General features: G+C 39.8%; 1 protein-coding gene across 3 annotated transcripts in view; it reads right to left on the reverse strand.

The window, feature by feature from the left end:
- LRP6 (LDL receptor related protein 6) overlaps positions 1-15127 on the reverse strand; it is a 110804-nt gene that overhangs the window by 24482 nt on the left and 71195 nt on the right. For all 3 annotated transcript variants that reach the window (XM_058023361.1, XM_058023360.1, XM_058023359.1), the window contains 4 exons: positions 5871-6087; positions 4117-4406; positions 2769-2995; positions 412-596 (listed from right to left, as the gene is read on the reverse strand). In XM_058023361.1, coding sequence (XP_057879344.1) covers positions 412-596; positions 2769-2995; positions 4117-4406; positions 5871-6087 — 919 coding nt within the window. The remainder of the gene's footprint in view (positions 1-411; positions 597-2768; positions 2996-4116; positions 4407-5870; positions 6088-15127) is intronic.

The following is a 15127-nucleotide window of genomic DNA, read 5'->3' on the forward strand; positions in this document are numbered from 1 at the left end:
TAACAAAGATATAAAACCAAATTGCATTAAATTTCATGCTGAATAAGATGTTATCTTCTTTTTCTTTTTACCTTTGTTAAGTATTTTCTAGTGCTCTTGAGAGTAGCATAACAAGACTCTCCAAAACACTGCAAGATGACATCTTTGTCCTACATACAACTGGAATTATGTACACCTTGTGTAACTTTAACTTTCTGAGATACCCAATCACAAGAAAATCGAGGCCTTGCTAACCACAGTGTCACATGAACATGAATTATAGAAGCAAACATTAAAGGCGTGTGAGGTTGGGAAATTTTATTTCTATCTGATGATGTGTATCTTTGCATTATTTAAGCCACAATTTGCCACGAGGGAGCTGCAAAAAGGCAGCACTGCCCTGAGGATGCTGCCCAGGGCTCTGGGGCTCACCTAACATGTTGGAGGACTCGATCAGGTTGGTGTCCAGGTCAGTCCAGTACAGGCGCCTCTTGGCGTAGTCGATGGTCAGGCCGTTGGCGCGTCCCACGTTTGGGACCAGCGTGGTCCTCTCACTGCCATCCATGGCAGCCCTGTCAATCTTGGGCTTGCCACCCCACTCAGTCCAGTACATGAACCTGGTTAGGACAAAAGAAAGAAAAATAATTGCATTCAATCCAAGAGAACTCAAGAGGAAAACCAAAACAAAAATTCTTAGAAAGATAAGAGAAAAAGAAGAGCTGTAAATTCAAGCATTGTGCTAAATTAGGTTGGTTTTTTTTCCAAAATGCAGTCAAGTTTCCTCAAAATGTTTCCAAGATTATTTTTTCCCACTTGGACCTGGATTTTCACCAGCAAGTTCTGTGTGACAGCACTTTGCTAGTAACTAATCTGTGTATGTCATTTAAGAGGCAGAGGCTGGCAGGCAGGCACCTTCATTTATACCTGGTTATTTAGCAGGGTGTTTTTGCAGAGCACTTATCTTCTGTTTCTAGTCAGCTGTCTCTCAAATGAAGGAACACAAAAAGGTAGATCTGCAGGGCACTTTTGTTAAAAGGTGCCACCACTCATGTCCACACAACTAAGTCATCACATGTACACAAGTGACTTACATCTCAGCCAAGACACACAAATCTGTGTGCAATTTCCACTAGAGCAAAAATACAATTATTACATACTCAAATACCAGCTTATGCCTCATCTGGAAGAAGGACAGACTTGCACATGTCTACATTTTCTTTAGGCACTGCACAGTAGAGTAGGATGTATATTTGTATATTATATACTTGATGGCTAGTTAGTCACTTCTTCCAAAATATGAGGCTGATACCATTCCAAAATAAAAGTGAGAAGCAGCTATCCAATGTTTATACCTTTGAGTTTTAATAACTCTAATAACAACGCCCTGTGAAGCCTTTTAGTTCCAACCAACTGCACAATAGGAAAGGTTGCCTCAGACACTGATGATCAATGGGGAGAAGTTCACTGAACACCAGGAATACATGCAAACTTTTCTTAAAATTTTTGCAAGTACTTTGGCTATAAATTTTGCAAGTTGGACACAGCATGGAGCCAAGTGTTAGAATTGCCCCCAGGGCAGCAATGCCTTTAAAACTTTCATTTAAAGTATAACTATACTGTATATTTATATAAGTATACATAATATATAAGTATAGATAATCTATAAGTATACAGCTATACTATTGCTGTAAGGAAAAAGGGGAATTCTGACCCAAGTAATTTTTTTTCTGATCTGTGGTGTAGAGACAAAGCATTGAATGATGATAATCCTTGGGAAAAACCTACTTCCAGTGTAAAACTAAAATAATCCATCACAGCCTTTTGTTACAAATGAGTAACTGGATCTAAGAATCTGATGTGGAATTCTCATCCAGGCAACCGCTGGCACATCAGAGCTGAATCCAATCTAGGATCCCACTGGAGGTGACCATTGCCACCACCTTGTTGAAATAAAGGAGAAAGAATCGCTTTCAAGTTCTCTGCATTGCTGTAGCTCTCACAGCATGACTGGGAACTAGGATAATGTCATAACCCTTGTAAATGAAGTTCCTTCATTTGAAAAATAATGCAATATTGGTATAACCTCAAAAAAATTTTGCACTAATTAGTTATTGTCAAGTGAGGATTTCAGGGTAGAAGAACTATTTCAGAAGCTGAACAGTTAGCTTGACTTGCCCCATTCCTTCCTCCCTCTCCCTGTTTATTGCCCTACTTTTGCTATCACACTTCAATCCAACTGAGAAGTTTCCTCTCAGAAAATCTTTCATTTGGGGCATAGGTGAATACAATTGCTTCCATTCCTTCTCTGTCCTTCTTCCTTTGTCTGCACAAACGAAAAGGTTTCCTTATCTGAAGAAATAAATACCTTCCTTATGCTCAGACCATAAACTTTGCTCTCCCACCCTCAAATTAAATCATTTAATACCTTCATTGGACCCTAACTTGTGCTAAAAAGAATCCTAATTTCTAAAATGATAAATATATTCCTTTCAATGCTAGTCCTTTTCTGATTAATGAATTCCATAAACCTAAAACTACTTTGATTCTGTGGTTAATTAAAAACTAAATATAAATCCCTTTCTAATGAGCTGCTCTGAATTTTTTTTTTTTTTAGTGTTTTTAATGATTATTCAGGACATTAAGAGTGTATTTCTCTAAATTACCAGGTTGTATTCCCCAGCTCAGTTCTCTCAGGGTTTACAGGCAGCACTTCACTACCATGCCCTAGAGGAAGCATGGCAATGTTGTTTTTCTCTGTTCACAAACACAGAATTAAACCAGCGAATTACCCCTCGGCAGGGTCGAGCGCCAGCGCCCGGGGGCTGTCGAGATCCTTCCAGACGAGCACCTGGCGGTGCTGCCCGTCCAGCTTGGACACCTCGATCCTGTTGGTGCCAGTGTCAGCCCAGTACAAGTTCTTCCCCAGCCAGTCCACGGCCATGCCCTCGGGGTAATCCAGGCCAAACTCCACCACGTGCTCCAGCGCGCTGCCATTCATGAACGCTCTGCTGATGGTCTGCCGGGATGCAAAGATACACAGGCAAATTAGAGAACTTACCAGTCTGTCACTGTTTTCTTTGTTGGATTTTAAACACTTTCAGATTTTAGACATCTCATAGTAAAGAGGATCTTACAATATGCTACTTATTTGCAAAGCAAACAATGCTGCTATTCAGAAGTAATGATTTACTGCGCTCTGTGAATGTATTCTGTGTCAATTACAATAGCATTTCACTGGGGAAATAAATGGGATAACTAGTCTGCTTGAATTAAGCATCTACATGACAAAGTGACCTTAATAACTCAGTGCCAACTTCGAGGGGGAAATATTTTGGCTCTCCCAGGACTATACAAAAGCATCAATGTTATAGCACGGAACACTATTTAAAGCAGCCTAATGAAACAAAAGTGCAGGACAGAACAGCAAATAGAAGAAAACAACCAAACAACTGATGAGCTCAGTAGCTTCAGTACTGATGGCTAAATTTAATTTCACTAAACACAATCTTTTCCTGGACTTTTATTCAAAAGACTTTTTTAAACTCTGTTCTCAGGATCAGCCTGTGATAGCAGAATTCCATTTTATTATTATTTATTCCATACAGCCAGAATTCCATTTTAATAATATATTAGAGTTTAGGCATTCCCTGATAAGCCTGAAAATGTTAGAATAGTACAGAATTCTTTTGGCAAACATGGGCTACCTTTCCATGTCCTCAATATTTTTATCTGCATGCACTCCTCATACTCACAACCAATCAGAAGTTAACAAATCCCTGATTTTGGTTTACGTCCTAGTTTGAACACAACATGCTAATTATGCCAGTTTGTGACAGCAGGGCAGTTTACAGATCAGTCATCATGTGTATCACTTATGCAGCTCAAAAGAATATCATGCTTAGGGAGTTCAGCCAAGTCACCTCTTGCAGACTCATTTAAACTCCGTGTTTTTAACTACTATGATTCTCCAATTGCAAAAGTCCATAAGTTATTGTTGGCACATGTCTCAAGTCAGTTGCAGAAAATGTAATTTAAAACAAAACTCTTACATATCCCTTGAATTTTGTAAACCCCATTAATCAACCTACTCTTAAAGACCTCAAGGAGTATAACAGCCAACATGGGCTGAATCTCTACCTTCAGTGAAATGTCAGTCCAGTAAATGCGATTGTCTGTCACATCAAAATCCAGAGCAGAAGCCTCCTTGACTCCGGTGAGCGGGATAGCAACGTTGTTATTGTTGGTTTCGAGGGAGATGCGCCTGATGTCTGCTCTCCTGGAGAAGAGCAGGAAAGCTTCTGGCACAATGCAGGTCCTCATGTCACTGATGAGCTCCAGGCCGATGGGGCAGGCGCAGCGGAGCCCTTGGGGTCGGTACAGGCACAGGTGGCTGCAGCCCCCGTTGTCCTCTGCACAGGGGTTGGTACCTAAGCAGGCAGAGAGGAAAAGCAACCATTGCAAACTGCCTGCAGGTGAAAGGTGAACTAGTCTTCACATGCATCAACCACACTATGAGTCCTCCAAGCAAACATGCAGTTTTTCTCCTTGTATTCTCTGATCAAATTATTTTTCATTCCTTTCCTGTAATTTTTTAGACAGACCTTACTCTCCTCTCCTCACGCCAAGAAACAAACCCAGCACTAGGGAAAGGGATCTGGGCTTCAGCAGCTACTGATGATCCCAATTCACAGCACAAACACTGAATACATGGTAGGTGTATGTTCTGCTGCCTTTTACAGTACACTGGGCCTGCCACATACCCCCTTGCATTCCTGCAGGTAAAAAACTTGCAGAGCTATTTTCACATGCATTCAATGGTCTCTCCAGGATGCAAGTGAAGCAGCTCTTTGCAGTACTCACTTATGTACCTGCACATGCTGGAAACTGAACTAAGAGAGGCTTGGCACTAAGGAGTTCAATTGGCCAAGGAGTTGCAAAGAGGGCTCCATTCAAAACACGGTACCTTGGGGCATCAGCCACACAAAGATATGTATCAGCTACATTTTACTCCTTTCCTGCAGTACAATGCAGATACAACAGCAAGAAGCTGCAAGCCTTATCCATATAGCAGGATACCCAGGTACTGTGATGAGTTCTGTGATGCTACAATTATACTGCTACCAGTGCTTGGATAGCCTAGGATAGGCAATTTAAAGCTAGATACTGCTTTTTTACACCACAAGCACTACAGGGCAGAAAGTATGTCTAGGTTTTTTTAAAGATAATTTTCTAATATTAACATAGAAACTATTGAACGGGCTAAAGCTGACTCATTCTTAGCTTTTGCATACTGGGAGCACATGTTCAGCTTGATATTCTTCCAAGCTACAGAACTGAAGCTCCTCACAGAAGACCCAACCTATTGTATTTGCTGGGAAATGTCCCAACAAAGGCAGGAATGATGGGTCTGACTCCATGTTCTCAGAAGGCTGATTTATTATTTTATGATACTATATTATATTAAAGAATACTATACTATACTAAAGAATGCAGAAAGGATACTTATTAAATGCTAAAAAGCTAATAATGAAAACTCCTGACTCTTTCCAGAGTCCTGACACAGCTTGGCCCCGATTGGCCAATGAGTCAAACAACTCACACCAGAATCCAATGAAACAATCACCTATGTTTTGTGAAACAGATATATTCTAGATGAGCAAAACACAGGAGAAGCAAATGAGATAAGAATTGTTTTCTTTTTCTCTGAGGCTTCTCAGCTGGGCAAAGGGATTTTATCAGAGAATGCGAATGCTACACTAACCCACCCACTCTATCAAGCTGCAGCCTGCATTGCCACGGGACTGAATTCTGCCCATTTCTAAAACTCTGCAGTACAGCAGTGCTGACATTTTCCATCCCATTGTCCCTTGGGTGATTAGCAGCCCACTCACCAATGACCTGGTGGACATTGGTGGCTTTCAGGCCCATCAGGTCGGGCAGCTGATCGATGATGATCTCCCTCTCTGCCGTGCACTTGTGCACGCGCTCAATGCTGCGCCTCTGCCAGTCTGTCCAGTAAATGTAGTCTCCCAACAGAGTGAATCCAAAGATATGAGGCAGCTTGTCCTCCACCAGGACTCTTCTGCCAGTTCCATCAGCATTCATGACCTAGGAATATAAACAAACTTTTTAGATTTATAGAATAAACCTGCCACTATCTGGAAGATGAACAAACTAGCTGCTTCATGCTCAGACTTCAAATTAAAAAATAATCTCCTATGCATTATAATGTCATCAATGTTACACAGCACCCTAATAAAAAAGAAGAGACTCTTTATTAACAGGTACTTACTCTAAAAGCCTTATTTACAAGGTTAGTCTTGTAACCAGATCTTAGTGTGGAATTATGACACAACACTCGTTACCTTTGCTTTAGGAACTATTATTATGTAATAATAGTTACTTCTGTTATGACTCTCTCATTTCTGACATGAGTTTTGGTTCAGTTTTAAAGAGGAGTCACTGTGTTTTACACAAATGAAGCCAAATTTATGGCCAAGGAGTTCTGGCTTAGCATCTTCTAGTCCACAGTCCCTCCCAAGTGAGCTCTGCCCATATTACAGAGAGCATTGAGAGGAGACCCCACACAAATACTGGGAGGCAAACACTGAAGAAGATCCACAGAGTATATTTATATTCCCCAGTATATTTCTATTCCCCAGTCTGAATAAGGAACCAGTTTTACATTCTTCAAAATTAAGTACAGTAATTTTTTTTTTTACTACAAGGAACAGCTGTGGTCTGTAAATAATTGCATGCCTTTGATCGAGACACTTGAATTTACTGTGTCATTTTTCTCTACAGCTAAAAAGGAGTAATACCTAACTTCCTCAGTGAGGCACTAAAAGGATTAATTAAACATATGTATGCATGTTCAGGTGATGGAGTGCCTTATGAATGCCAAGTATTATTATAAAATGTACCATACTGACAGGGGTAAAGAGTCGCATGTTTTAGGACAAGCTTAAAAATGGTTCAGTGCTGCAATTTTTCAGAAAAAAATTCTTCTGAAATATTTCTACTTGTTTCAAGGCCATAGCTTAAGTTTACAGTATGTATACCACTCTTCCAACACCAGGAAAAAACCTCCAACCAGCCTCACTATAAAAACTTTCAGAAACAATGTGATTTATAAAATCCAAGGTAGCATGATAATCTCTGAAACATTAAAGCATCCTTCCCACCACCCAAGTATGTTCTAAGTGAATGACTGAAAAGGGGTGGTTTATTAAACCATTGTTTTCAAATCTCTCTCACTTATGGAACTGAGATAACCACAACCAAATCTATATGGCTTCCCATCCTTCCCATGGCTCAAATCCAAAGATTTATGCAATGACAACCTTCAGGATCAACTGGTTTAGTACCTCAAACTAGACTGATGGTAGCTGGTGGCCAAAATATCTTCCCAGATCACAAGAAATGTAAAGGCTAGTTTGGAGCAACTCCTACCCAGACACGTATGAGAAGAGAGGAAAGGAATAGAGAAATGAAACTGAAACACACACCTTTCCCAGGACACAGTATAATAAAATATGCATAAATTCCCTTTAAAAAGTGGAAGAAATGCTATAATCTTAACAATAATTCAATTTCTCCTTAAAACTATACCTTGTCCAACTTCCCAACATTTTGGCACTTACTCTCAGTATATTAAAATAGGAACTGCATCTTTATGTGCACATTTCCCTAAAGGGACACTGCAAATTTGCTGGATTGTAGGAATAAGCTCCATATTTACATTTGAAGAAAGGTCATCATTACTTGATGGAATTAGCTTATCAAAACCCTTCAGTCCAGCAGAATATACAGCATGCTCCTACAAATGCTCTAATGTCTCAAAAATAGATGACTTGTCTGTGGTGACTTGTTCCCCCTCCCCCTTAAACTACAGAGATAAGCCATTTGTTCGCAACTAATTAATACATGGCAATTAGTGCTTGCTGAGCAGACCAAGAAGATCCACAGAATGGAAGGATGTTGAAAAGTGAACCAAGTAAACCCACACAGTAATAAGCAATAAAACATCACCATCACAAAGTAGCATTTTTTAAAATTACATTTTTTTGCCTTGTATTTATAAAAGAAAGAAAATTCTTTATTTAAGGGAGTGCTTAACTACTGACAAAGAAAATTAAGTTGGAAAGTGTGGGGTATGAGATGAACTTTCTTTGGCAAACTTTAAGAGCTGTTTAAATAAGCTTCCCCCTGTAGTGAAAAGAGTCAGTAAAAGAGAAGGGACTTAAGGATTAAGTATCTGCTTTTAATGAAGTTTTGGTTATACACATAAAGGCTATTTTGAAAGACAGCTTTACACCTCCTAGACAAAACAAGCACCTTTCTGTAAAAGTATTTACATATATCTGCCATTCTGCTCCCACTGCAATTTTACCTGATATACACATATACACACATATATGGTAGCAGCCATATATGTGTGTGTGTGTGTATATATATATATAGATAGATAGATATATTTCAAACATATATATATAATTTTTTTTCCATGGCACCATGTTGTCTGCACTGACTTTGGCTGCCTGTTAGGTGACTTCAATAGAATTACATCCATTGGCTACAGAATCAAAGAGTCTGGTGTAAGGCAGAAGGGAAGTGGCAAGGGATGTAGGGGTGATACATACAAGAAGAATAAAGCAAAAAGGAACAATCACCTAACAACCAGTTTCAAGGGATTTCAGCATCACCTTTTCACATACTCAAACTCAGACAACAACCAAGTCCCAGGCTATAATCTTTGCTGGATTCCTCCCCGTTCCCCAGCTCCACATGGATGAGGCTCCTCACAGTGAAGCTCCACAGAATCCCCCACATAATAAACCCACCTTCAGCTGCTATGAGGCAGTGTCTCCAGAGCTTTATGCTGCTTTTAACCACAATGTGGTGTGAGTTTCACATTCTGAGGCCATTCTGAATACTGCAAATCACACTGAGAATATAGGCTACAACAGGAAACAGATGTGGTGTAACCACAAACACCATCTTTACTGAAAGGGCGAGTAGTTCCATGAAAAAAAACCCTACAAGTGCAAAAATTAATTGGCCTCAGACAAAATACCAGATCTCCTGCTTGAAGAATAAGGGCTTTGTTTATCCTACAACAATAATGAATGCAAACCTATAGCCTCATGAACACACAGCTTATTCAAAGTAAGTGAATTACTGCTGAGAATGTAGTCACATTTTAAAATGCTGTACTTAGTGATCAGCAGAAACAATAAAATAACAACTTTGAAGCACTACTTCTAATTTAAAGTTACAGTCTGGAATGAACAGTGACATATTCTAAGGGTCTTTCTTGTTAGAAAGATACCTTGCATTCAATTCACTTCTAAGTAGTAGTAATCACTGGGATAAATAGGCTAATGCAGTGAATTTACCTTTCTGATAATCTGGGATTTGAATATATGGCAGTTTAAACTTGTCACTTGACTGCTTTAGGTCTAGAGTTTCATCACGAAATCTATCTCATTTATGAAAACCATGTTCAGCTCTGCATAGAGCTTGTGCTGGGGCCCTGGCAGCACTGCAGACTAGCAGTCCCCTCAGGGGCAGTGCACCAAGGGCAGGAGACACTGAGCAGATGTGACAGGTTTATGTGCACTGCACTGAGGAGATGCCATCACAGAAAGGGTCTGTCCCTACCAGGGATGCTGAGCTCAGCACCAAACTAAGAGCTCAGTCCTACAAGGTGTCAAGACTGAGATGAAGGTGACAGACTGCAGACTTAAGATCTTTCATCTTAACTCATAAGCACAGCTGAATGTTCATTACAGAACCACAAAATCATAGACCAGTCCATGTTGGAAGAACCTCTGAAAGATCATCTGGTCCATTTTTTTGTGGGAAAGAAGCCTAGATAAGATTATCCAGCATCCTGTCCAGTTACATCTTAAAAACTTCTAGTAAGGGACTCCACTACATGCCTCAGTAAACTATTTCTTTCTTATATTAAAATGAAACCTCCCTCAAGGCACCTTGTACCAGTTGTGCCTGTCCTCTCCAAGGTGGCACCATCCATGTACCAGGAGCGCCTCCCTCCTCCTCCGTGAGCACTGGATAAATGTGAGCCTTCTCTTCCCCATGGAGAACAGACCAAACCCTTTCTGTCTTTCCTCACAGGGTGGGATCTCATCATTCCTTTAGGTGCTCTCCACTCTCCCTGCAGCTCTGTTGGATTTGGGGACCAGGGCTAGACACATCCCTGAGTGGGATATCAATGTGCCCATGGATGCAGCCCAGGACTCTGTTTGTCTTCACTGTACATCATTTGCCCTCAGTAAACCTGCATTGGCTTGTCCCAACCCCCTGCTTCCTTTGCCTTGCAGGCTTCTAGGAGAACTCTCTCCAGGGATTGGAATAACACTAATGGGCCTGGAGCTTCCCAGCTCCTCTTTTGGATGTACTTGTAAATTATCAGAGGGCAGGTTAAATATTATGCATGCTAAGCTCTGTCTCTGGCTGACAGGAGCAGAGGAAGTCAACAATCAATGAAAACTTATAAACAACACCTGGTAACACTATGTTCAAAAAATAGATTACTTATGAGCATGGAATAGGCCTCTGTGATGGACTGTAAGTCCCCAGCTACACTACAAGATGTTGCCAAAACATTATTTCTTTCACAGACACACATCAGTAAAACAAAAATCCAAAACGAACAACTCTTCCAGTAAAATCCATATGCTCCTCTAATTTCAGATACTTGAACCCAAGCCCTGATTTTTAAAATCAACAGCCTGCTTTTGGACAAATACCTCAGCCATTACTGATTTCTGAACTTCATCATCTTTACCAGCACCACCTTACTCATCATCAGAGAGGCCAGAAGACCTCAGTTAATATGCAGGACCTCAATTGCTCTGCTCAAGTACTACTGCCATCACTGCCCCCAGCTCTACAACATTTTTATCAGACATCACAGCTGAAAAGCATCTTCCCCCACTGAGTCACAGGAAGGATGCAATTGTAGCATTCACCTTTCTTCTGGAAGGAAAAGGAATTAGAAAGACTTCTGAACCCATGGCATAACAAACACTACATAAATAAGATTTATTTGGTTAAAGAAATTTGAGCAGCATCTCTCTTAAAAATAACTCTAAAAGATAGCTGGAATGCCTTATAATCATTATATTTGCATTTTTTGGACTGGGTTTAAGAACAATGTATTTTCAACTCCTCTAAGACAGACTGGAATGATTTCACTGTTATGACTGCAGCAATATCATATAATTAACACATGTATTTACTGCAAAACAGCTGCTCTAAGAGAGAAACAAAGAGATATCTTGTCTAAATTTCCAATTTTATTAATCAAAAAAGTCTTGATTAACTATACTCTCTTTAAGTGAACAACTGAAGCTTTCAACTCAGTTTGAAGAAATCATTCTGTCATTGTCATTTATTTACTATTAACAGCATTTCTCCTCAATTCTAAAACATTAAGGAATGAAATGGGAAGTCCTCTCTTCATTGTGGTGAAATGCTGAGGAATCAGCAGAAGGGATCCCTGGAACCCTTTGGATTTGCTTCAGAAACCAAATGCCTCCAGCCAAGTCCATGATTTCTTACTGTTAATTATTTTATAATAGCTGTTAACAATTCCTAATTTAACAGTTCCTCAGCACCCTCAGTTTCCTTTAGAGCTCCAACAATTTTTCCAAAGAATTCAAAATATATTTTTTCTGACCATGGATAATATCCTAATAGGACTGCCATGAAGATGAATATGTACAAACAGTCCAGAGATAACTTCATAAATACCCTTTCTATCAGGCTACACACACTCTGTTAACTAATTTCTTTCACAATAGGACCAACTCCTTAGTTCACTGACCAATGCCAACAGCAGAAATGTTTTAGAAACAAGTGGTTCAGTTTTTAAAGAAATGGTTAAAGTCAGGTAAAGTTACAAGTAGGCAAGGAAAAGATTTTAGAACCATTGTGACAATCACAGATGACATCTCCTAGGCAATCACATGCAACACAAAAGTACCCCTGCATTTGTAAAGAACAGGCCAACACAAAAAAATGAGCCAAAATTACAAATAAGATGAGAAGAGAGAAGGAGCTCCTCTGAAAAGATTCAGTGGTAAAACAGGTGACTAAAACCACTTTACTACAGAGATTAATTTTGGTATGTAATCCATAGGGTGGAGAGGCAGCAGTCAGGGAGTGTTCTGTTACCTGGCCATAGGCTGTGGGGACAACAAAGAAAATTAATGACTGCATTTTGCAACTTACTATTTAGCAACTAAGACCTGTGGGCAGCTGCACAAAACACTCTGGAGAATGTAAACCAGACCAGCCAAGCCCAACCTGAAACCTCACAGTGGGTTTGGGGGAACAGTTTTACAAGCTCAGCACAGCAACTCCTGATGCTTTTGCATGTGGGCAAAAGCCTCTGTGCTCTTCTTTCCCAAGGTACTTTCTTTCAATGCCTTGCCCCAGAAACTTATTTTTCATTTGTTCTCTAACCTGATGTTTTCCAGACTCTTTAATAAGTGACTATAATTGTTTTTTCATAGAGGGGAAAAAATGTTGAAAATTTTCTACTGTTTTACCAAGTCCAAGTTGCTCAGGCAATAGTGCAGTGAGAGACTCAGCCAGTTATGGGACAGTTTTCACCTTTGGTGGCAGTAAGCTTTCAAGCTGATTCAGTTGCTCCTATTCCCTAAATCACTTTGATTCCAAGGGTCTTGCATGTCCAAGAGCTTGGTTTTCCACCTTTTTCCACAGGCTCTTTGCCACACTACAAGATGATGCATGGTACTAGAAAAGATGTTCAGGTTAAGACTACAAAATCTCCCAGCAAAGTAAGAAGCCTGTGTGAAGAAAGCTAAATCATTATTGAGAGTGATTGGAGGTGAATACTTCCAAAGAAGCCCAGGTCCAAGATCAGTACCAGGTTTTGCACACTAATGCAACTCAGCTTGTGAAAAGGGGAAAAAAACAAAGCCAGAATTTCGGAGACTAAGGGATGATAGTGGACAGACAAACAGAACTCAGCTGAATCAGAAACACAGACAATAGCTCAGTATCTCTTCACATTGCTCCCCAGCTTGCCATAAAATATTTGATGGCAGACTCAGCTGAGCTGATGACTCTGGCTGGGTTGGTTTGAGGGATTTCAGTGTTTTGCCTTAGGTAACTGATACTGGCTGCTAGCAGAGGCTTGTTGCTTTCTAGGTGAGACAGCTGGGTAAACCAAAATACAATTTCCTAACTCCAATGTGAAAAAACTGGGAAGCATCCATGACATATAAATGTAGATCCAACAGTTATACTCCAATCAGCTGCATGCTGGGCCATGGGGACCATGAGGCTTTCAGAGCTATCAGCAGCAAACCAGCACTGCTCATCTTTTAGCAAAGGATGTGAGAAATGTCTCTCAATTCCCAGTGTGAGCCAGTCAGCACAACTTTCTGCTCAAATGTGTCTCAAGCATGGGTACTTGCCTCTGACATGGTGATTCCAGGCTCTCCTTAGAGGTAACAGGAAAAAAACCAGTGCTTTTAGAGTAGGACTCATCTAATCTATTCTAAACATTTATAGTGTGGAAGTGCTGATTTCCAACATTTTCATAAAGGAATTTAAATGAGCTGAATGTGTCTACATCTCATGAGCTGAAATTACAGATTTCAGGATGAACTGCAGATCTGTGACAGAAGAACTATTTGAAAACTGAATGCCAAAAAATCTTTTCCACATAATTTTTAGGGCAGTAATTTCACTTAGAAAAATACCATGTTTGGTACTCAGATCAGAGGGTCAAGTTACTCTTGGGCAGGAGTTCTGGCTCCATCTCCCCAAAAGCTTCCCTCAGAAGCCTCTTTGGTAGGAACTTCTCCCTGTCCCATGAAGCACAACAGCCTGGGATAACAGATTCCCTCAGGACTTCTTGGAGAACTCCTCAGCACAAGTGGCTTGCAATGTAAGGTCTCAGTCTCAATCATCATACTTTTCACATCTGAATTTTGTTTAGGTAATCCCAATTAATCAAAAGTAATAAAAAGTTAACTTTTATTGTTCCAAATTTGAAACTAGCACGGATGTTTTAAATGTTTTTTATTTTTGCATTAAAACACTGGCGGTTGACTAAATGATCTCTAGAGGTCCCTTCCAACCCTCACAACTCTATGATTCTGTGAAAAGGTACATCTCTAAGTGATAATTCTGTAGCCCCATGTTCAAAAGTCAAAGCAAAAAAAGAGATTTTTTTAAAATAAATAGTAACAAGCTTACCAGTTAAGTCTTAACTCAGCATAGGAGTCCATGACAAGGGACCATTCAAATCCTTATATTCAGCTCTGCAACAGCCAGGAGACCTTACTAATAAGTTGTCTGTGGCTGCCATTTGTTTGCTTTTTAATAAAGTTTTACTATCTTGGTCAACTTCACAAAATTTCATTCAGAAGTTCAAAAGAAACCTGTCAAATGCAAACTACACCAAGTATAAACTAATACTGGTTTGGGTTTTTTTTTAAATAAATCCTTACTCTACTACTAATTTCAAAAATCTATATTTTTTTCTTAATACAGGCTTAGTAGGTGTTAAGAAATAGCTGGAAATACCCCAACAAAGTAAGTTTTAAATTTCTGAAACTGGGATGGAGTACAGGGATCTGTCCCTACGCTCTACAGTACATACTTGTGTTTTGTTGAATGAAATTCCCAAGTGCAAAGCAAAAGTAAACAGCAAAAGCAACTTCAGGTATTTGTTTCAACTACCTTACTTCTCATACCTGCAAAAGTTTAATGCAAGTACACAAAAGCAGTTGTGTTCAAGGACTAGGAATATAATGGATTTTGCTTCTCAATTTTCAAACCTGTGCTTCAAGTAGGCTGGATGGGGTAGGATCAGTAACCAGGCTTGCAAGTCATCAGCATTTCACAGCACAAAGAATAATGGTATGAGACAAAAAATTCCCAGTCAGAAAATAATTGGTGTATACTTAGAAAACAAAATTTCCTTATTAGGGTGGCAGTAAAATTGAGGGAGTTGTCATCGGAGGAAAATATAGCCCTGCAATTTCAGGATTAAAATATGAATTGGAGCATTCTCTACATGCCAGACTATTAGCTTCTAGGTCAAAGACAAAAATGTCCTCTGTGTTCAAGATTTCTGTGC

The sequence above is a fragment of the Melospiza georgiana genome, chromosome 4 (genome assembly GCF_028018845.1).
Source record: "Melospiza georgiana isolate bMelGeo1 chromosome 4, bMelGeo1.pri, whole genome shotgun sequence".
Taxonomy (NCBI): Eukaryota; Metazoa; Chordata; class Aves; order Passeriformes; family Passerellidae; genus Melospiza; species Melospiza georgiana.